Genomic DNA, 22,376 nt, shown 5'->3' with positions numbered 1-22,376 from the left:
TCCTGCTGTTTTTCTTGAATAGTTAGGACACAAGTGTGGAAATCATAATATATAACCTTTATGTGAGGTTGTAAGTTTTTAATCATTACTACAAAGTGTGCTGTATTCTTTTTCACTTCTTGAGGAGCGAGACTGAGCACACTAAGGAAGTTGTCAAGCCATATGATTGGACTTATACAACTGACTACAAAGGAACATTGCTGGGAGATACTGCAACGCTAAAGGTCAGCATTTTTCCCTTGTTGCATGCTGATTACACGTTGTTTCAGTCAAACACAAAATACTTTTTCTTTTTTTGAACCTGTCAGTAGGCTTTTATAAAACTTTGCATGGTTCTTTGTTTCTGACTGCAAAGTATACCTTGAGTTTGTTATGTTTCTCATCATATTCTCTTAAATCATGGCTTATTAAAATAACTTCAGGTTTGGTGGTTTGTTTTTTGTTGTTGTTTTGCAACAGTAATTTCTCATATTTAGCTGACAGGCCCTCCCTTGTCTTTATTTATTTTAAAACAAGGCTGAAGTTCCTGCTTCTCATTGCTGTATACAGATTGCCTGCTACTAAGCAGATAATCTAATTACTTCACTAGGATTGTGTTGGTTACAGATCACAAGAGTTACTCTGGAATCAAATGTGCAGCATGAGAGTAAGCTGTCTTGTTGGTCCACAGTCTTTAGGCAGCAGAAATGTATGAGCACATATAGAGCAAGATGGAAAAACTCTAGGTATTTGATCTCTGTGGGAGGGCTTTATTGGAATTCAGGGTTTGCAGTTGGCTAGAAATGCCAATTGCGTGGAATACTGTTTGCAACCCAGAATGTCTCAATTGTGTGTTAAGCATGAGGCATCTCTGAATGTTTTCAAATTCAGCTTGCAGCTTAAGGCTACAAAACTTGTACTCAGATGACAGTTTATTTAGAACTTTCCATTCTTAGCTCTTGCTTTGATCAGTGTTTCCTTTTGGAAACGCTGGCTTCAATTTTAACTTTTCCTCTTAGAATTTTGGATGTCCTAAGCGTAGTGCTCTAAAAGCTTTTCTTCAGAAAGCTAGCAAATGGAGGATTTTTAAGATCAGGACAAACTTTATGCAGTTTGGCAGTAAATTAGTATACTAACTATTCATCTTTTTCTTTAGGTTGTTCCTACGACAGAACATATAAATACAGAGAAATTGAAAGCCAGGGAACAAATTATGTTTTTTGAAGAAGTACTTCTGTTTGAAGACGAACTTCATGATCATGGAGTGTCAAGTTTGAGTGTAAAAATAGTGAGTACTGAGAGGTGAATACAAGAGGCTCGGTGGCCCAGCTAGCTGATGTACGCGTGATGTAGTTAATTCTTTGCATTTTATTCCATCTGAGGTTTAAAGTTTAAAATGAAAATTTCTCTATTCTTGCTCCTACGATTAGTCTTATTGAAAACTCTTATCTTGCAATCTTTTTGTCACTTGCTTTAGGGAGCTTGTCAGTTGCTTGTCCGTCTTCCTTTCTGCACCCCTATGCTCTTTAGAATCAGCCTGCTCTGGTGGCCAGTGATAGTGCTAGTGTGTTGCCAGCCCAAGTTTGGAATTTTACTACTGAAAGCTCCCTTGTACAGTCTTTCATTGTGAATTTCTGGTGCAAGTAAGTGCATAGCTAAAGTAAAACTTTGTAATATGCTGAATGGAACATCTTTATGTTTCCAGAGAGTTATGCCTTCCAGCTTTTTTGTGCTGTTGAGGTTTTTCTTGCGAGTTGATGGAGTACTTATCAGGATGAACGATACGAGGCTTCACCATGAGGTAAGCCCTCATTCACCATTATGAACAATTTACAGATGCTCACTTGCAGTATTACTTTTAGAGAAGGCCTGCTGATATTCCTTTACTTTAATACTGATGCTTTGGGGCATAGAGATTACCCAAACCTAACTTTCAAGTTTATTTTGTTATTACGGTGGTGCTGAAGTAGCAACCAAGTGCTAGGTATTATGTGAGCAGAGTAACCTATAGCTTATGCTCAGTGACAGTTTAAATATATTTGACAGACACAGATTAGAGAGGCAGTACAAGACAAAAAATAGACAACAGTAAATGGTGTGATATTATTGTTACGGGGTTGGGTGTGGTTTTTTTGGCTTGACCAGTATTATGACTGCAAGTTTAACTTTGCAAAGAACTATCTATGCTGTGCTGAGTTCAAGTAGCCCATAAATAAGACAGAACATAGCAGATTTTCTTATTCTGTCTAACTGATAATGAACTGATGTAGGAGTTCTGAGAGAAGATTGGCAAACACATTTGGTCATAGATTTTCAAGTTGTTTCTGTCTTTTCGTATGCGTGCAAAAAGGTGACTGTTGGAAAAGACACCATGCTTTGTCTTTGTGAGTTTGAATGCACGCTTCCACTGAAGATCTGTGGTCAGTCACATTCAAATGTTCGCTAAATTCAGTATTTTTACAATGCTCATTTTGCACGCTGATAATTTTGTAATAAATTTTTGTAATTTTTTTCCCATTAGTCTGACAAGGCTTATATGTTGCGAGAATATACGTCGAGAGAAAGCAAAATATCAAGTTTAAAGGTATTACATTTTTAATGTTTTTTTCCTTGTCTGTTTTTTAAAATTCTTTTATGGTCCACAAAGAAAACCCTGTCTGTCAGGAGTTCTTTTGAATGGTTTGTAATCTAAGCAGGGGGAAGGTCCTTCTGCGTGTGCGGTTCCTGTTTTAGGGATTTCAGGGCAGATTGGCCTTCGTAGATGAATTCAGTGACCACATTACAATATATGGGATTGGGTTAACATTTCTACTTTTGAGTTAACAGGTGTTTCTGTTGTTATTTTAGAACTGTTCAGTCACAAAGTCGGGTAGTCAGCTTCCTGTAATGTTAAATTTCAGCGCTGGCTGTATGCACACACTAGTACTAGAAGTCAAAACCTGTTTGCTTGTGCAGATTCGTTTGTTTTTTCCTCAGAATAATTTTAATAGCTCATCTTAAAACCCGAGCAATAGCTCAGAATCACTTGTGGCACGTTTGCAGTTGTAATGTTGACTTTTTATTCTTTCCCCAATATGTGATCTTAGGTACTTTGCTCCATTTTTTTCTTCATCTGTAGAACGTGACTATATGATACTACAGTTCTGAGGGAATATTTTTGCACAATCATTTTCTCCTTAAGGAAAGGGATAATTTCACATTTTTCAACAATATGTGATCCCTAATCAAGGCAATTAAATCGGGTGTGATCTTTTTGATAGTTTGGCGGTTTCTGAAATACAAGTAGTTGATCTAGGTTTCATTTTAACCTCATACTTCAAAGTGGTGATCTAAGCTGTTTAATTACTGTCTGTTATGATAGAGAGAAAATGCATATGGCTTTTCTGTTCCCTAGATCGGCTTCAGTAGGTAAAGGAGAAAAGATTTCTGAAGTCCGAACTAATTGAAGTGGCAGTATAACTCCTTGCATGTTAGAAGTATCTGACATACAGGTTGTGGTTTTTGGAATCCTTTTTTTTTTTTTATTTTTTCCTTTTTGTTCACTCATTTCATTTAACTTTTTTGCTTCTTAGCATGTGCCGCCTTCTCTGTTCACGGAGCCTAATGAGATCTCTCAGTATCTACCCATAAAGGAGACAATATGTGAAAAACTAGAATTCCCAGGGACATCAGAATCTAATAAACCGGAGGCACCACTGGAAACCACGTGTGTTAAGTCAAAATAAATGTGACTTTATATGGACTGAATTAGACTGGAGATGGTGTGATCGTGTAGGCATTACTGGGGGGTACAGTTTCACTACTAGTGGAATAAAGAATTTGGCTATTTTTCTGTAGCCCTAAAAGAAAACAGAACTCATTTCAACAAGGTTTTGCTGATGTGTGTTCTATCCTTTTTGTTTGTTTCTCTTAAATCTGTATCTGGAGTTAATGATAGAGTGGTGGTAAATTACAGTCTTCAGTGGCACTGGAGAAGGACTTTCACAATTAAAGAGTCTGGGTTCTCTTCATTTCACCACTGAGGCAGGACTATTGCCTGGGCCCGCCAATGCAAACGCTTCCATGAAGATTTTGTTAGTCACTTGGTGTCTGAAGCAGCAATATTGGTCATAAAATTGGCATAATTTTATTTTTATGGAGAATAATTACAGTAAAAATTAATAAATACAATTCCTCTACATATGTTTGGGGCTTTCAGTCCTAAGTGATACGTTTTGCTTGGCTTCTCCTACTGCAAGCTGATAACCCATCAAGTTACTTGGGTGGGGAGAAAGGACATTTATTGTCGTAGATCCCTACAGGATGCTGGTATTTGCAATTTGAGAAAGAGGAGCTTATGTAGCTTCAAAAGGATGCTAGCATGTATTCCAGATGCATAATTTTGGTTTATTAAAAAAAAAAAAAAGTTCTAATATCAATAGAAGTGTGATCACAGGTGCAGTCACTATTCTAACTTCACATTTTGTGGATTAAACTTTAAATAATTCTGTTGCTTTTGGAAATCTTAAATTACATTGACAGTCTGGGCTAAGATTGGGGGAGATAAACAGACTTGTCTAAGTTTGCTGTTTACATTCAGTGAAGTGCAAGAAGCTAAGGACTGCAGCAAAATCCAGGCCTTTTGCTTTAAGACAGGGGCAGATAAGAATGTGCAGATTCTGATGTCCTGGACAGTTTTAGTTAAAAATCTTCATATTCTACACTGTGTGTCTTCAAACAAGTTTTAGAGTGGGTTGTTTCTATTAAGCACGTCTTTTGAGAAGTGGTTTTCATTTAAAGACAGTGCTGATGTTTTTTATAAGAAGTGCACTACTATTTAAGTGACTGCACTTGTTTCCAAAGGTTGTAGTGTCGGGACAAAGTGTTATCTGGCTGTAAATGAATGCAGAGTGAAAGTGATGCAAATTCATCTGGAAAGAGAATATTATTGAAGTCCCCTCCAGTGGTAGAGGGATACGAGCAGAGAATGAAAAGGAAGGGAACAACAAAGGCGTGAAGAAATACTTTGCCGGTAGGAGTAAATCAGGGCACTTTTCCTCTAAGACTTTACTATTTTACATGCCTTACAGGCTTACAAAAGCACAATTTGAAGTCAGAGCTGGCAGTGATAGAGAACTGACGTTGTGCTAACATGAAGGAAACTACATCGGCATTCATTAATGAAAATTATGATTTGGGTTTACTCAGTGACACTAATACTAAGCTCCACTGAGCTCGTCTGGGGGGGACTCACAGAACTGACACCTGGTGTTGAAAAGGGTGCTCTGCATGTGTAATTGATATCGTGTATTTTACCTCGTCCATCATACTTACAGACTTGTGACCAGTTGATGCAGTTGTCTTCAATGGACTTGAATCCTGAATATATAGCTATGATATCCATTTGTTTTGGGTGCTGTGCATTTAAGTGGAACACAGAGATTGGAGAAATCACGAGAACATGTTTAGAAAGTCAGTTACCACAAAGTAAAACGTAGAACGCTCTTCCTGCCTCTGTTACACCGCACAGATGAGCATGAAGCAGTAAGATAAGCTCTCTGGTACAACTTTGCCTGAGAAAAGTACTACTTTGGGTATGTAATTATGGGAGGAGGGCGTGGGGTGATTCTCCAGCTGTTTTGTAGCAAGTTGAACATACGGCAATTTATATTCTTTCTTGTATGTTAATAAATAAAATATACCTGACATTTTATAGTTCTGTTCTTATCTGAGCAAAATAAACTGAAGTAATGACACGTGATGCTGTGCCCGGGGCAGCTGGGAAGGGCCGCAGGGCCGGGGGCTCCGCCGTTTCCCGCCCCCGGGGCACCCTTCTCTGCCCCCAGCGGCTGGCGGAAGCCGTCAGAAAAGCGAGCGGCCCGGGGCCGCTCCCCGCCTCCGACAGCCGCCCTGGCGGCGGGGCTAGGCCGCGCCCCGCCCCGCGGACTACACCCCCCGGCAGGCCCCGCGTGGTCCCGGCCCTCCCGTACCTGCCGGGCGCAGGTAGCCGCGGCGGCGCGGTGCCTGCTGGGGCTCGTAGTTCCCGGCGCGGAGGGGAAGAGCCGTCCGGCCGCGTCGCGGGCGGAATGGACAAGCTGAAGCGGGTGCTGAGCGGCCGGGACGCGGAGGAGCCCGGTGCTCTGTCGGAGGTAACGCCCCGCTGCCGGCACCTGCCGCCCTCCGGGGGCCGCCGCCTCGGGGAAGGCCCCGGGCCGCTCCTCGGCGTGGGGCGGTGGGCTGGGCCGGGCCTCTGCGCCGCCGGGCCGCTGCTGCCAGCCGGCGACCCTTCGAGCTGCAGCCCCCGGGAAGCTCAGGGGGTGAGCGGTGCGTGGCAGGGTTGTATTGGTAACTACCAGCAGTAACGCGCGCCTCCTGCCACCTCGTTTCTAGGTTATCGACGCAACTTCATTGGGTTGGGGCACCCGAGTGAAAGGCTTCATCGCGTGCTTTGCGTTGGGATGCGTGTTCTCCGTCTTGGTAAGCGCTATGTGCCAAACTGTAGGATCACTGATTGCGCTGAGCTGGGAAGGGCCCGCCAAGATTCGTACCCTGGTTGAGGTTTCTGGGTCTCTGAGAACACCAGACTTACTTCCAGTTAGATACAGCGCGCTAATCATTAACAAGAATGCTAGTACGTGCGCTTTCCTCATTCTGTTTTCCTTTTTAGGGTAGTTGTCTGCTCTGGGTACCAAGGAAAGGGCTGATTCTCTTTGCGGCGTTTTACACGTTGGGGAACATTGCATCGATTGGAAGGTAACAATCTTTTACACTAGTTCCCTAATAAAGATGACAAACTGGAGCAGGTGTGCAAGTAGTAAAAACCAGCGTGTTTGTGTGTGAACATTTGCTTCTGGAGGTTGTTCTCTTTTTACTAAATCTCTAAGAACAGCACCTCTATAGCGGTACCATCAAATAAAGTACTGTGAAGAGGTTTATTTTAATTCATCTGTGAAGAAAACAACAAAACACCACACCAAAGGCTCAAAGTCACGCATTGCGGGTTTTAGTTTTTGGGGTGTGTTTTTCACCCCTCGGGATAAAAATAATTCTTTGCCATTTGCCTTTGATAACAGCAATGTGTGTTTGTGAGCTTTGTGTTAGCGAACACCACTGCCTTTTTACAATAGGGCTGTCTTATAACCTTTCACATGTGTTGTAAAGGTGCCTGAAACACAGCTCTGCTGCATGAAAACACAGTCTCCTGTGGCTGAGGAAGATTAACAAGGTATTAGAAAGCACAGGGAATGGAATTGGAAATAGTACAACAGCTTTGTCTGAGAAATAACACATTCAATAGCAATACAGCCTTAAATAAAACTTTCACCTTGTTTAATACGTGCAGTATGAGCCCTCAGTGCTCTAAGTGGGGTTCAGGGAACAGATGCAGGCATGAGAACAGCCCTTTGTCAGAGGAACAGAGATGAATTACCTAGCAATCTGTGCAGCCTCTGTGGCTGCCAGTTTTGAAGAGAGGGTTAAAAGCATCTGTTGGAATGGTCCGACTGCAGCTGACCTTGACCTGTGCTTCAGCCTGAGAGTTCTGCTAGGCTTAGTCACAATCGTTCAGTTATGATTAAAGCAAAGCTACAGAGCAAATAGCTTAGACAAAAGAGAGCAGGGATGGATCTTGTCTCACTGTATATCCCATTTCTTTTGTTATGCACTGATTATCATAACAACGTGGTGTCCTGGAACCCCATGTGGCAGCAGACAAGTTTACAAAATAAGCGCCCTTCGTCAGGAACCTGGCTTGGTTTCACTTTTGCCTTTCACATCTTAGGTGTTCGTCTTGTTTTGTTTTTGTGTTTCACAGCACTCTGTTTCTTATGGGACCAATGAAGCAATTGAAAAGGATGTTTGAGCCTACCCGATTGATCGCTACTATTGTTATGCTAGTAAGTATCAAAGGAATCAGTTTTAACTCTTAGAATCACAGAATCACTAATGCTGGAAAAGACCTCTAAAGTCATCCAGTCCAACTGTCCATCTACCACCAGTATTTCCCCACTAAACCACATCCCTTAGTATAGCATCTAAAAGTTCCTTAAACACCTGCAGGGACGGTGACTCAAACACCTCCCTGGGCAGCCCGTTCCAGCGCCTGAATATTGAGTCCTTCCTTGTAGGGTGATCTATGTCTCAGGATGTGTTGTGGGTGGAGTTTTTTCTTCATCCTGTACAGTGTGGTGACAAGGTGTGTGTAGCACCAGCACCTTGCTGTAAGAAAGTACTGAACCTAAGTCCGACTGTAATGCTAAATAAGCATTAAGTATCTGTAGCTGCTGCATGCAAGTCCTGCACAAATGTTTTTAGGGTGCTTGAGGTCATGACATGGTGTTTTCTTGTTGCTTAAAGATGAAAGGCAGGAAACTAGTTTCTTAAAAGTTGCACCGTGGAACTTACTAGATGTGTCCTATCTTTCATAATTTTGTATTTCTTTATATACTCCATATGATTTGCTCTAACAAGTGATGCTGGTATTTCCACCCTGATAAAATACTCATTTCTGACAGCAAAGGGGAATGGAATCTCTGTGCTGTGGTGATCTTGCGTTAAAAATAATGTCATCCGAGTTGGCTGATAGCTGCTGGTTTTGAAACTCATGTGGCACAATGAAATTGCAAATGCAGCATTCAGCTGAAGTCAGCCCTTCCAGTTGTTTTCATCTTCTGAAGATGGGAATTGTGGACAATTTTCTATTGCGGGGAAGAGTTGCTGGTAATTCTAAGACTTTCTCTTGTTCAAAGTGCTTTTAGGTTTTTTAAGCTCTCATACTTTCTCTTGGAGAGTCTAAAATCGAGAAGGTAGTTTACCTTGCATGAAAACTGTCCTCCCATTTTTCAGTGTGAATGCCTTCAGAGCGTTCACTTGATATCTGTGCTTTGTGGTTTGCGTTTAAACAACCATGAGGCTACAAGCAGCACGTGCAGCTTAGGATGGTGACTGTGTATGCTCACAGATCAGCAGCAGCCAGGAAGCCACTGTGCGGTGCATTTGTGTGTGCCATCAGGGTGCTTAGAGTCAGGAGTATGTCTGGAATGCCCAGTGGAATAAAAAGAGGCATTAGGTGTATGATCCAGGATGTAGACCAACATACAAATCATCACCTTAAAACATAATGGGAAAACTACGTTTGATACTAGTAATCACGGTTGAGGTGTGGAGTGTGTGAGATGGAGTCTTTGGCAATGCATATGCTGCTGTCTTGCATATGTGCTACTACATCTGTTTTTTTTTTATTTTTACTCAAGTGGAAAAGTGCACGTTACAGTCTCTAGTAGCACACTAATAGGTGTGCATCGCCAGTATCTAAGTCAGTCTGCTGAAGAAAGGTGAATTATCAGCATTTGCCATAGCTAAATAAGCTCCCATGTCTTAATTCGAAAATGAAAACTTGAATTGGAAAGCATCTTTTATAAAAGCTAATACTGAAACAGGAGATAATCCAAAATGGACTACCAATTCCCAAAGACACAATGTAGCGATGTAAAAAGAAGGCAGTGCCTGTTTGAATGGCTGTGGTGGGCTGTGTGTTAAACGGGGGTGTTAGAAAGCAATACCTGAAAGGGCTTGAAAGTGTGTTGTGGCTTTAACTGATCAGGATTTTTAAGAAGAGTGGAAAGGATGACCCAGGGAACTATCGATCTGTCAGCCTCACCTCAGTGCCAGGGAGGATAATAGAGCAGATCTCCCTGGCAGCTATGCTAAGGCATGTGGAAGAGAGGGAGGTGATACGGGATAGTCAGCAAGGCTTCACCAAGGGCAGATCCTGCCTCACCAACGTGGTTGCTTTTTATGGTGGTATCTCTGCATCAATGGACAAGGGAAAAGCCACTGATGTCATCTGTCTGGACTTTAGTAAGAGCCTTTGACACTGTACCCCATGACATCATCCTTCAGTCTGGAATTGGAAAGATACGGATTTGATGGGTGGACTGTTTGATGGATGAGGAACTGGTTGTGGTTGTGAGACCCTACTCAGAGAGTGGTGGTCAATGGCTCAATGTCCAGATAGAGATCATTGACAAGTGGTGTCCCTCAGGGGTCAGTACTGGGACCAGTGCTCTTTAACATCTTCATTAATGACATCAACAGTGGGATTGAGTGCACCGTCAGCAAGTTTGCAGATGACACCAAGCTGTGTGGTGTGGTCAACATGCCTGAGGGAAGGGATATCATGCAGTGAGCCCTAGACAGGCTTGAGCAGAGGGCTCAGGTGAACCTCATGTAGCTCAACAAATCCAAGTGCAAGGTCTTGCACCTGGGTTGAGGCAACCCCCACTCAGTGTATTTCCCACAAGCTTGAGCATGTAAGGACAGAACACAGCCCTGCTGGAAAGGACCTGGGCGTACTGGTGAATGGCAAGTTGGACATGAGCCAGCAGTGTGTCTTCACAGCCCAGAAAGCCAACTGTATCCTGGACTGCATCAAAAGCAGCATGGCCAGTAGGTGGAAGGAGGTGATCCTGCCCCTCTGCTCTGTGCTGGTGAGACCTCACCTGGAGTACTGCATCCAGATGTGGAGTCCTCAGTACAGAAGAGACATGGACCTGTTGCAGTGCGTCCAGAGGAGAGCCACAAAAATGATCCAAGGGATGGAACACCTCCCCTGTGAGGACAGGCTGAGAGAGCTGGGGCTGTTCAGCCTGGAGAAGACCTGAGAGCAGCCTCTCAGTGTCTAAAGGGGGCTGTAAGAAAGAAGGGGACAGACTCTTGGAGGGTCTGTGGTGATAGGACAAGGGGAAGTGGTTTCAAACTTAAAAGAAGTGAGATTCAGTTTGGATATAAGGACAGAGTTTTTATGATGGGGGTGGTGAGGCACTAGAATAAGTTGCCCAGAGAGGTGGTTGTGTCCTTGGATACATTCAAGGTTGGGCTGGATGGGGCTCTGAGCAACTTGATCTTGCTGTAGGTGTCCTTGTTCATTGAAGGGAAGTTGGACTAGATAACCTTTAGGGGTCCCTTCCAACTCAAAACAATTCTGTGATTCTATTAATTCAGTAATTACCTCTAGTTTCAACACGGTAGTGGCCTTAAGAATCAACAGGAAATGTGGCGTGTGCTGAGGCAGAAGAAACAGAGTCTTAACTGACAAGTCTTACTTATGCTAAAAGCTGAAATGCAGTGAGTGCCTGCTCCACTGAGGAGTGCGTGAGGAGAAGCAGGAACGTGCTGGTGTTGTACGAGTGTGGGAATCTCCTGCTCTCATTCCTTTGCAGATATGAACATGTTCTCTGGAGATATCAGGCTGGGGTTTTCTCATTGCTGCAAGAACACAGTAGTACGAGTGTTTTAAGTAAAGGGAACTCTTATGCCACATTGGAGAAAACTATGAAATTATGTTATCTGTCTCTGTGGAGGAAACCACTGTGATGTTAGAATGTCTATGAAAACTGGAGAGTTGCTTGTATGCTTAATAGGAATTGTTTGTTTTTTCTTCCAGTTGTGTCTCATACTAACACTGTGTTCTGCTTTTTGGGTGAGTACTCGAAGTCCTGTACGTAGATGTAACTGGAGTATATTTTAAAAATGAGATTCTTGCATGGTTGTCTCATTGGCTGCTGTGTTTCCTCCCCTTCCCCCTGCCCTTCTCCCTCAGTGGCATAAGGAAGGACTCGCGCTCCTTTTCTGTATCTTACAGTTTTTTGCCTTGGCATGGTAAGTGATCTCCCCTGTGCCTGCACCTCACTTGGCGTTCGGTGTAACAGAAAGTAAATAACTGGATTGTGAGGGGAATTTGAGCTTGTATGCATTAAAGGGAAGGAAAATTTTGTACCCTGCCATTTCCCTAGATGCAAGACTGCATCTGTGAAGAGGTGACGTATTGCTGCTCTTTGTTCTCTCCTTCCACTTCTGGGAGAGGTTCCTTTTGAATGTGTTTAATTTCTGTGAGCTTGAGGTAAAACTGTCTTTTCTTTTGTCTTTTAATCAATTTGATGCATACTGTTTAGTATTCTGTTTTTGGAGACTCTGATCTTGTTAAGTCAGATGACCCAGTTGTGCCAATCAAGTTAAGCATCAGCTTTCTTTAAGTGACTGTATTCTCTGTATAATGCCATTGAATTAGTACAGGAGTGGGTAGGGAGGTTTGCCCAGCCCTCAAAAGCCATCTTATCTCCCTGTAGGTGTTGGAGCATGAGGGCTGCTTGGAGCAGGAATGCTGTTTCGCATGCCTCTGCAGTGTGCCCTCTGATTTTGCCCTTTGGCAGTGTAGCTGAGCTAAGATTACTTGCAAGGATGCTCCTTCCTCTTGCTTGCCAAGTCAGAGCTTCACTTCAGTTGTGTATCTTGCAGGCCTGTTTAGAACAGCTCAGTTATGCCTTTTGTGACTCCAGTATAATCTGACAAGAGTAACCTTTACAATGTTCCTTCTTAGGTACAGCATTTCCTTCATACCATTTGCAAGGTAAGTTTCTCTGCTCCCTTACATCTTGTCATCTTGAGATTTCGTGGTACCGAAGATTACTTTATGGGAGCATTGTAATGTGTGGCTTTAAGCTTTTCCATGGCAGTGTTTTAAGGGGAGGAAATACTTCTGGTTGCTTAAAAATGGGACTAAGCATCTTCTCTAGTGAGGGGGAACACAACTGAAGTGTAACAAAGTGAGAAGGCTTCCTATAAAAATATGGAAGTGTGCAGACCATATGCTAAATTTAACGTGTGCCTTGAGAATGCCTAAATGTTGGTCCGGAGTACTACTGGACAAGTGTATTCTTCTGTGTACCGATTTTTTTTTTCTTTGCTGCTCCCTCTGCTGTGAGCAGCATTGGAGCACAGTTTGTGCTGCTTTGTCAGCTCTGCTCTTCCTCACGATGGGCCTATGTGTGCCATTTCCATTGCAGCTGGGTGGCTATGGGGTGAGCAGACCTGCTTGTCTGTAATGCAGTCCTGCCAGCCGTGTAAGCACAATTAACAGCTGGTCAGCTGATCTCTAAAGGCAGGAATGTTGGTGGTGCCACACCAGCGTGCAGTGAGTCATCCAGCAGCTAACCAAGGTGACTGCTTTTTTTCTTTCTCCTGCCCATAGGGATGCTGTGAAGAAATGTGTGTCTGTCTGTCTGTCCTGAGAGGAAAGCTGGATGCGTCACAAAGTTCTAGGAAGCATAGCAGAACTATGTTAAGATCACTGTGTATGTATTTTGCTACTTCTGTCCTAAACGTGTGCCTTTCGGCTGGTTGTTAGAGGCTCCTTGTGTTAAATGCAGTGTATGCAATTGTGTGTTCTCGGTGCCCGTAGGGCAGAGTGCTCACGTGACCAAATGAAGTTCAGACCCACAGAAGAGCTGGGCTGACACCCAGACTCGGTTATGATGATGATTTTCACATAAAATTATTTGTTTTTGCAAAATTAACAAAGTAACACGTGAAGTCCGTAAAATGGAGACCTTGATTCTGATGGGACCATGCCAGTCTAGAGGATTCCTTTGTTGAAGAAGAAATCTGTTGCTAGCTGATTTCTTCCTGAGAACTCTTGTAGTGGCCTTACATCACTTAATCTTTGCACTGTTTACATTGGATAATGGAATATTGGTGTTCTTTTTCTGCCTCTCTTGCAAAATTTTAGGTTCATGGTATGTTCAAAAGGCTTAATTCCAAATGAAAGGGCTGTTTTAGAGTACTTATGAAATGCTTGATTTTTTTTTTTTAATGAAAGAAGTCATTTTCAGTTTAAGTTGACAGTGTTTTCTTAAAATACATGGAAGGGACATTTTTGTCTGCAAAGACTTGTTCCTGTAAGAGAAGCACTTGCAAAATTAGGTTAATCAAATTTTTTAGTTGCCGGGAATGAGTTCTTTGCCCTGTCTCCAGCTGATGGCAATATGTACAAGCCAGGAAACCAGGTTATCACTTGAAATGAGTCCCCAGCTGTAGCACAGGAGCAATGTGAAGCCGAGGGAATGACTGGTAAGCTGCGGCAGAACTTGTTTATGTCCTTTCTCAAAGGACAAAGTCCCTGTTGATTAGGTGGAAGCGGGCTGGTGTTTAAGCAAGACCAGGGCAGGAAAAGACATTTTCTTTTGAACATGTGAATAAATTAAAACTTCAGCATGTGTTTTTTGTAAGTGAAATCAATTTCATTTCTCCTAAAACTCTCTTCTGCACTAGTGAATTTCTTCTGCTCTGAGAAGGAAGTACAGCTTTCTATTGTTTTGTTTTGTTTTAACCAAAGGAATCATGCAACAGTCTCGCTGCCAGCTTCATACACTGAGTGGTCAGTATCCAGATTCCAAGGCCATTGTCCATTCTTTTAATCTTCTGAGCTATGTATAATCATTTACTCCCAAACCATTCAGGAGTCACTTGTTTAATACCTGAATGCAGGTTCCTGCTTCTGCTGTGTTGGATACTGTTTAACTGTTCTTGCCTTTCCTATTAGCAAGCTGTCTTGCTGGAACTGATGGCTGTGAAGGTCATTATCAAGTGAACTTTAATATGATCTGAATCTCCTTTCCTCATCTACATAGAATTTAGCCATCTAACTGCATTGTATTTGCATAACAAGCATGTCCTTGACTTGCGCCACAAAGACTTTGGTGCAGCAAAAGCCTGGGTCTGTTCAGTGATAAAGTACAAGCCCACAGTGAAGCAGAATAATTCTGTGGTTCCCAGAAAGTTGTTAGAAGCAGAATTAACTCTAAACATTAAGTGTCCTTCTGATAATTTATAAAACACAGTAACAACTCCCCGTGAGGATCCTCTCTAAAAACAAAAAGGTATGTTTTGAGGATGGTATAAAAGGGGAACTTCAACAGGCTTTCTCTGTTTTCCAGCTGGCTAGAGGTACTCTTACAAAGCCATTTGAACAGAAAATGCCTTCTTGAAAATGTGGCATGTTGGGATGAATCAGTTCTCTGGGATGACTTTCTCAAGTGCTATTTCCCACTGCTTTTTTTTTTTTCTTTCCACAGGATTTGGAAGTTAGTGTTGAAATCACTAGATTGGCTATTACTTTTTTTTTAAATAAAGAATTAGTTAAAGGCCCAAGAGAGACTGAGAATTAAAGAATACCTATGCATTTTTTTTTCCCTGACTCTATCTAAATGGATGTAAGACTTTTTTTTTTTTGATGAGGGAGTAGGTTCAAAACTTAATGTACATCTGCCAAAGGGCCCATTTTAGTCTTTTATTAGGGCTTGGATAATATGTACAGAATTCCTTTGTAAAAGACCAGTTGAAATACAACTCTAATACCTTTCACATCCCAGTGTTTGCTTAGTTTTAATATCTCTGGGTGTTTCCGGAGAACTCTACAAGTATAGTGTATGGTATTTTTCCTTCCTCTATCTGGGAAAGTTCTGTTAATTTGTATAATCATTCCAGGCCTATCAGCCGTTCACATAATGGAATTTTACTTCTGTGTTTCTTTCTTTTTTTTTTTTTATTGTTCAGATTAGCAAGAGAAAAAGCCTTCTGCTTACTTCTTGACTAGCTTTTGCAGGGCTGTAGTACCATGACTCTCTAGCATTTTCATTGTAAAAACACCAGATTCAGGTATGTTGCATACTGCTTTTTCAGCTTGTGTATTACAGCTAAGTGGGACCTTTTAGTGTTGTGAGCACAGCCACTTAAAAGTAGGAAATTTAGACTCTGGAACTGTTTCTTTCTCTGTCAAGAGATGGTAAACTTGAATGGATTCACGCACACCTGTTTAAAGCTGTAATTCTGGTTCCATAGCCACGTTTGATTCAGTAATAGAGATGAACAAAGGTTTATTTGACTGCATAGCACACAAGGCTTAACAATAGTGCCCATAAGGGGAGGGACCTCAAAAGGAGATGGAAAAGACATAGGTGATCACCGTATTGCCACTAGGATTTATGTTGCCTTCTGGTGTTGTATTCTGTTCTTGTGAAGGTCAGGTGGTAACAGAGATTCACTGTATTCTTGCCAATATGTGAAAACTACTCAGGGTTTGTCACTTCATCTACAAGCAGTTTTGATTTAAAGATAGTTCCTCTCTATCATAGCAAAACACTGTAGATTCTTACATATGCAGTTGTATACAGGCTATTGCCAAGTTTAGCATTGGAAGATTCTTCTATCTTGTTGTTAAAATGATGTATATGATTGAGAGGTAAACTAATATATGAGCATCCCCTCTTGACCGGTTTCAATCTGAATTAGATTATACCATTTTTGTCATTAAGACTTCTGTATGTTTAGAGGTGATTTCATCAGCTTTGGTTATCTGCTTACTAGGAAGCATGGTGGACTTTTTTAAAGCCCTCTAGCTTTCTATCATAATGTCCTTCAAGGCAGGAATGTTTGCCGTGTGCACTCTAGTTCAGAGAGAGATTTGTGTTTTAAATCATCAGGCTCCTTCCTTAATAAAGGCCTTGCTCAGTTGCCTACAGCACTTAACTCAAGGCTGACTTCCTAAAGAAAATTTCATGATGTTGGGTGCCCATCTCGGTAGAGTTTGGTGTTCTGCCAGAAAGTGCTTCTTGAAAGCCTCACTGTTGGTCAACTTGCCCATTCGCTTTGGGTTTGTGTTTTTTTTTTGTTTTTGTTTTTGTTTTTTTGTTTGTTTGTTTGTTTTTGCAGTACTCGTAACTGTAACCAAGCAGCCTTAGCATGAAATGTGCCTATCTGGGATCAGCTGACTTTCCAGATACAGTAGAAATGGAAGTCTCGGTGATGATGGGTGTTAGTTCCCATATCACTGAGATTTTGAACATGAAAACATGGGATTTTTTCATCACTCCAGGGTTTTGCTCTGGTTGGTATGATGAAGTTGATTGTGAATGCTGATGCTATCTGAGATGGTTCTACTGTGCTGATGTGAGCAATGTGATCTTGCTTAGTATTTGCTGTAGTAAGACTGCCCATGAGCTGTTGGAAAACCCAAGGAAGAAATTTCTGAACAGATTTTAAAGGATTTTAAGAAACCACATTTAAAAAAAAAATAGAATTCATTAGGCTTTGTTCAGATACGTAATATGCAATTTTGGGAGAGAAGGGAGTCATTTCTATGGGACGGCTTCCAGCAAGGTGCAGGAAGACAGGCCTGGATTGGTTGTAACTTGTGCATAGATGAGAGCTGTGCCTGTAATACACTTGGAGGCTCAGAGCACTGTTGCTTACGTGCAGTCTGTAGGTCATGTTCAGGAAACTGCATGGTGGAAAAACATGGATCCTTGAAGGTTGTATGCTTTTGCTGTGTACTAAGAGATTGAAAGAGCATTTGTTGAGTTTATGAAGATGGTTCTTACTCTGTTTTGGTACTTAATCATGTTAATGAAGATGAGATGACTGTTGCTATTGTAGACTTTCAAAACTGAGGAGGAGAATGACATTTAAGAACACATCTGTCTTAACTATTGATGTTTACAACCATAGCAAATACTGACCGTGTGGGACAGAAAGCACAAAAATGGCATATTTACTTAAAAATGTGTGCCTCGCTGTCTTTTGACAACACAAAAATTTTTAACAACGGTGGGAATTGTTTTGTAAAATAAAAACTAACCTCTCAGAATTTCACCACAATGTTTTATATTGTTACTAATTCTCTTTGTTGTTGTTCTTCTGTGTATTTGCACTGTTTGATTTCTACTTTGATAAATATCTTTTTTCAGAACTTTTTCTGTAATGAAGCCCTCACTTATGAGTGGTTTTTTTTTCTTCAATAAAGTTGTAATTGCATTAAACAAATTATTCTTGCAGTTTATTTGAAGATTTTAATGATCATGACTCCGGACGATGTTGGAATTGCTGGTGAGGTGGGGGTGATATTATTTTTTTAACCTCAAGTGTCAACGTAATTTTGCCAGCAAATTATTGATTTAGTCAGTGCTACAGAGCAAATAATTCCTCATTCTATTCTGTCAGCAAAAATTATTAGAGTCGTATTTCTGGCTTTTCTTTGTAAAATATATGCATTCTGAATAAAGATGTACACTGCAATTAAAAAAAAAACAAACAAACAACGATTTAGAAATACACATGTCAAAAGTAGGGGTAGAGGTAATGACTTTTTCCTAAAGAAAAAGTAAAACCAAACTCTCAGCACGTCAGTTTCAGTTGGTGTGCAACACGCATCCAAAACTTGCTGTGATTTTAATTTTCCTTACCAATGTACTGGGCTTTGCACTGGCCTGCTTTCCAATATGTTAAATTTTTCTTGTGTCTGGGAGATGTTGTGTTTTCAGTTTTGGTCTTCTAAGAAAACTGTGTCTCAAAGATGAATGCACTGAAATTTCTGCACAGGAAGGTCCAATTTTTTTATATATATTTTTAATGTAAGAGACCTACCGTTCTCCAACACTGGACCCTAGTGTTTTATCTTTTTGAAAAGAGCTTAGAGGAACCAGGAGAGTTTCATATAACTTTATCATCAAAACAGCTATGAGTGTGAATCTAAACCTACAAGTGCAATAAATCCTTTCTTGAAATGTTTAGAGCTTTGTTTTCTCTCCTATTTCAACCTGCATAACATGGAGCTGTTGGAGCAGGTCCGGAGGAGGGTCATGAAGATGATCAGAGGGCTTGAGCATACCCCCACTATGAGGACAGGCTGAGAGAGCTGGGCCTCTTCAGCCTGGAGAAGAGAAGGCTCCAAGGAGACCTTATAGCAGCCTTCCAATACCTGAAGAGGGCCTGCTGGAAAGCTGGGGAGGGACTTTGTAGAGGAGAAGGCTCCGGGAAGACCTCACTGTGGCCTTTCAATACTTGAAGGGAGCGTATGAACAGGAGAGGGAATGATTGTTCATGAGGGTGGATAGCAATAGGACAAGGGGGAATGTTTTTAAACTGAGACAAGGGGAGGTTTAGGTTAGATATTAGGAGGAAGTTTTTCACTCAGAGTGTGGTGACGCACTGGAACAGGTTGCCCAAGGAGGCTGTGGATGCCCCATCCTTGGAGGCATTCAAGGCCAGGCTGGATGTGGCTCTGGGCAGCCTGGTCTTGTGGTTGGCAACCCTGCACACAGCAGGGGTTTGAAACTTGATGATCTTTGAGGTCCTTTTCAACCCAGGCCATTCTATGACTTTTTATAAGGGCTGGTAGCAACAAGATGAGGGGAAATGGCTTTAAACTCTAAGAGGGCAGATTTAGACTGGATGTTAGGAAGAAATTCTTTACTGTGAGGGTGGTGAGACACTGGAACAGGTTGCCCAAAGAGGCTGTGGATGCCCCTTCCCTGGAGGCATTCAAGGCCAGGCTGGCTGGGGCTTTGAGCAACCTGGTCTAGAGGGAGGTGTCCCTGCCTACAGCAGGGGGTTGGAAGTAGATGATCTTGAAGGTCCCTTCTAACCCAAACCATGATTCTATGGTAACAGGCTGTTGAGCTTTGTCACATTGTTCTTACACTGAGCTGTTAACCACTGGAATGATTAAAAAGTCTTGACTTGAAGTCAATGGACAATGAATTATCAGCTTCTCCAAAAATTATTCTGTTGATGCCTTTGCTACTTAGAAACACTCCAAAAGAGTTTATGGATTGTGCTACATCATCTAGCACTGAATCACGCTTCTAAATTTTGGGGCAAAGTCATCCTTGCTGGATTTGAATCTAATGATGAGAATACTGGAAGGCTGCCATACACACCTAATATCTATCCTTTCCCCTTCTCCCTCCACAAGGTCTGATTTATGAGAGAGAATATTTTATGGATGCACACATCTGGAATTTTTTCTCTTTGCTTACTTGTGCCTTTCATGTTGAGCTCAGGATTGGTTGCAGTATCCACGGGTTAAAGGACTGTAAACGCCCATCCATCCTGAGCTGTAGAAAATCCTGAAGGGAGCAAAAACCTCTGTTTTCTCTCTTTGTCTCTGAAGAAAGCTTCAGATGAATTCGAGTGATGGAATAGAATATCTAAGCTGTTGATCACTGCAATTGCTATTTTAAGTTTGCCTATTTGAAACCCTTTTAAGTTTTTCTCAGGTTCCCATGTGGCATCTCTAGGAGAGGTTATTCCTGAGAGTTTGTGATATAAAATCTCTGCAGAAACGAGGAATTACACTGATGTGGCTGAAAAATGGTACATTGGAAGAATAGGCTGGCCAACATGATTTCAGTGCAGCTCTGAAGGGATGTCACTTCCAAATATGTGGGGTGAAAACAAATTATTTTGTCATGAGTATTTACTCTTGTGTTTTCTAGTTGTGTGTAATAGGAGGTGAAAGTCTTGTTACATTTGAGAGAATCAAGTATTTCAACCAAGTGTAATTATTATTAGAATCACAGTATATCCTGAGTTGGAAGGGACCTACAAGGATCATCACGTTCAGATCCTGGTTCCACACAGCACCACCCAAAATTCAAGCCCCGTCTCTGAGAGTGCTGTCCAGACACTTACTGAACTCTGGCACTTGGGGCCGTGCCCACTTCCCTGGGCGGCCTGTTCCATGCCCACCGCCCTCTGGTGCAGAACCTGTCCCTAACCCCCAGCTGCCCCTCCCCTGACACAGCTCCATGCCGTTCCCTTGGGCCCTGTCGCTGTCGCACCTTCCCCTCCAGACCCTTCACAATCCTCATCGTCTTCCTTTGGACTCTCTCTAATGGTTTTATGTCCTTCTTGTCTTGCGATGCCCAAAACTGCAAACAGTATTACTTTTTTTAAATACACTTACGTTTCTCACCAGCCTGACTAGATCAGGATTTTTTACTATTATTATTTTCTTTTTTAAGAAAGAAGAAAAATAGCTCTGGAAAGTTTCCCATGCTTTCTGAGCTGATGTTGATTATAACAGCGGGCAGGGAGGTGCTACTTGAGCAGGCTGACTGAATAACTGCTAAAAACATACCTGGCTGAAGTTATTGAAACTGTCCTCTCCACCACCCCGGCATTAATGAAAAGGCTAATCTTCTCTAAATCTCTTATAACCCAGCAATCTCTTAAGGGGCTGGATCCATGATTAAAAACAGAGGGAAAGCAGCTGCCTTTTTATCCTCTCTTAATTATTCCTTGGTCGTCAATAGGTGTTGATTTCCTGGGAGTGTCATGGTGACAGAGGTTACGTTTCCCTGTGTTGTTGGGACTAAATGTTCAGGGGCGTTGGTTGTTTGAGTGCTCCACTGAGAGCTCTGGAGATGGAAAGTGTGAGTCTTGTTCTCTGTGATTCATCGCATCGTGAAGGTTTGGCTTATTTTGGAAACGTGCGCCTAAAGGCCAAAACACAGCTATCCAGTGTCATGGCGTGGAAGGCCTCTTTAATTACCTTTTTTCTATTTTTTTTCTTCTGCTGTATCTCACCAGCTGGTGGTAGGAATGGGTTTTAGAATGATTTTGATTAGAAAGTCAAAAACATCAACTTGCTTTTTACTGCTGGAACTTGGTAAATAAGTTTCAGTAAGTGTTGCGGGACTGTTCTGTCAGTGCTGATTCCAGACCTTGTTGCTACAGTTAAAAATACGAGTCACTAAATTCTTACTTGTAAATCCTGGACACGACTAGAGATGGGTCTAAGTGTTGCACTTGCAGTTTTGCCTAGAAGGGGTTAGTTCTGGGTGGCTGCGAGCCACAAGATGACAGCTTCCTGGTCAGAAGTGCCCAGCTCTCTCCATGGGGTTTCAGAGAAAGTTTTCAATGTTACATGTTTGGTATGAACACTTCCTACTTCCTTGGACATCCTTACTCATCTTCTTATTTAATTGCGCAGCTACAGAAGACAAGTGCAGGAAGGGTAAGTCATGTGCTGTCCTTCTTTCAGTGGCAATGATTGTCAGTCACCTTGTCACTACGTTACTTGGTAAGTGCAGTTACCTTTTTCTTCAAATGTCTAATATGGGGAAGCTTCCAGCTAAGAAACAACCCATCTGATACCTGAGAATGGGTTAGTCTTAGTGTCCCAGGAGTACCCAGTGATGTTAATCCATTTGTGTCTCATTTTCAGCTTCTGTAGACTTTGAAAAATTCATCTCTGAAGAAGGTAGGAGGGAGAAGGGATGTCTGGGAAGTATTCAAGATTGTTATTTAGGTGAACAAAGGAGACATAAATTTAAAGGATGTCTCTTCTCCTAAAACAGGCTAATTTTTTGTAGTAAAGATTTCCACCCTTATATTTTCTAGAAATGAGAAGTTAACAATAAGCAATTAACTTTGTGAATCTATTGGTTTGACTTAATCTTTTGGTTAACTCTCTGAATCTACTGGTTTGGTTTCTCTCCTGTATCCCCTCCTCATGGCAACTGTCTGTATGTAAAGCAGAGACAGTGTATGATGTAATGAAGACCAGTGCATGAGATGGGATTCATATGGAACTGGATGTGTATTTTAGAGTAAAATCTGTGGCCTGGTTATATTAAGCTGATGACTTTTCTTGCATGCATGCAAATTTGTTATTTCTTTGGCTAATTCTAGGCTGTAAAGATACATCAGTGGAGAGATGCACCTTGTGGATATACTGCTGCATGCATCACGTATGGCTCTTAGAGCCTGAACTCTTACAGCTGAAATACCCTTCCCCATGC

General features: G+C 41.8%; 2 protein-coding genes across 5 annotated transcripts in view; both read left to right on the top strand.

Moving 5' to 3' along the window:
• Positions 1 to 5,666, top strand: part of TIPRL (TOR signaling pathway regulator) — an 8,883-nt gene extending 3,217 nt beyond the window's left edge. Inside the window, exons 3-7 of the mRNA XM_021399624.1 lie at positions 125 to 224; positions 1,136 to 1,267; positions 1,685 to 1,780; positions 2,501 to 2,563; positions 3,552 to 5,666. Of these exons, the coding sequence (XP_021255299.1) occupies positions 125 to 224; positions 1,136 to 1,267; positions 1,685 to 1,780; positions 2,501 to 2,563; positions 3,552 to 3,704 (544 nt within the window). The 3' untranslated portion in view covers positions 3,705 to 5,666. The remainder of the gene's footprint in view (positions 1 to 124; positions 225 to 1,135; positions 1,268 to 1,684; positions 1,781 to 2,500; positions 2,564 to 3,551) is intronic.
• On the top strand, positions 5,898 to 21,702 carry SFT2D2 (SFT2 domain containing 2). 4 transcript variants are annotated; one of them, XM_021399530.1, is made up of 10 exons: positions 5,901 to 6,107; positions 6,349 to 6,435; positions 6,626 to 6,711; positions 7,772 to 7,853; positions 11,402 to 11,437; positions 11,558 to 11,616; positions 12,335 to 12,364; positions 12,986 to 13,088; positions 17,626 to 17,681; positions 21,566 to 21,651. In XM_021399530.1, the coding sequence occupies exons 1-8, from the start codon at positions 6,045 to 6,047 to the stop codon at positions 13,023 to 13,025; spliced, it is 483 nt and encodes a 160-aa protein (XP_021255205.1). In that variant the 5' UTR covers positions 5,901 to 6,044; the 3' UTR covers positions 13,026 to 13,088; positions 17,626 to 17,681; positions 21,566 to 21,651. The 4 variants fall into 4 exon arrangements, with proteins under 4 accessions (XP_021255196.1, XP_021255224.1, XP_021255205.1 ...); XM_021399521.1 differs by lacking the exon at positions 12,986 to 13,088 and having other exon boundaries at positions 5,898 to 6,107; positions 21,566 to 21,702; XM_021399549.1 differs by lacking the exons at positions 12,986 to 13,088; positions 17,626 to 17,681 and having other exon boundaries at positions 5,898 to 6,107; positions 21,566 to 21,699.

This window comes from Numida meleagris, chromosome 1 (assembly GCF_002078875.1).
Source record: "Numida meleagris isolate 19003 breed g44 Domestic line chromosome 1, NumMel1.0, whole genome shotgun sequence".
Taxonomy (NCBI): domain Eukaryota; kingdom Metazoa; phylum Chordata; class Aves; order Galliformes; family Numididae; genus Numida; species Numida meleagris.
This window is presented reverse-complemented; position numbering and strand designations above follow the sequence as displayed.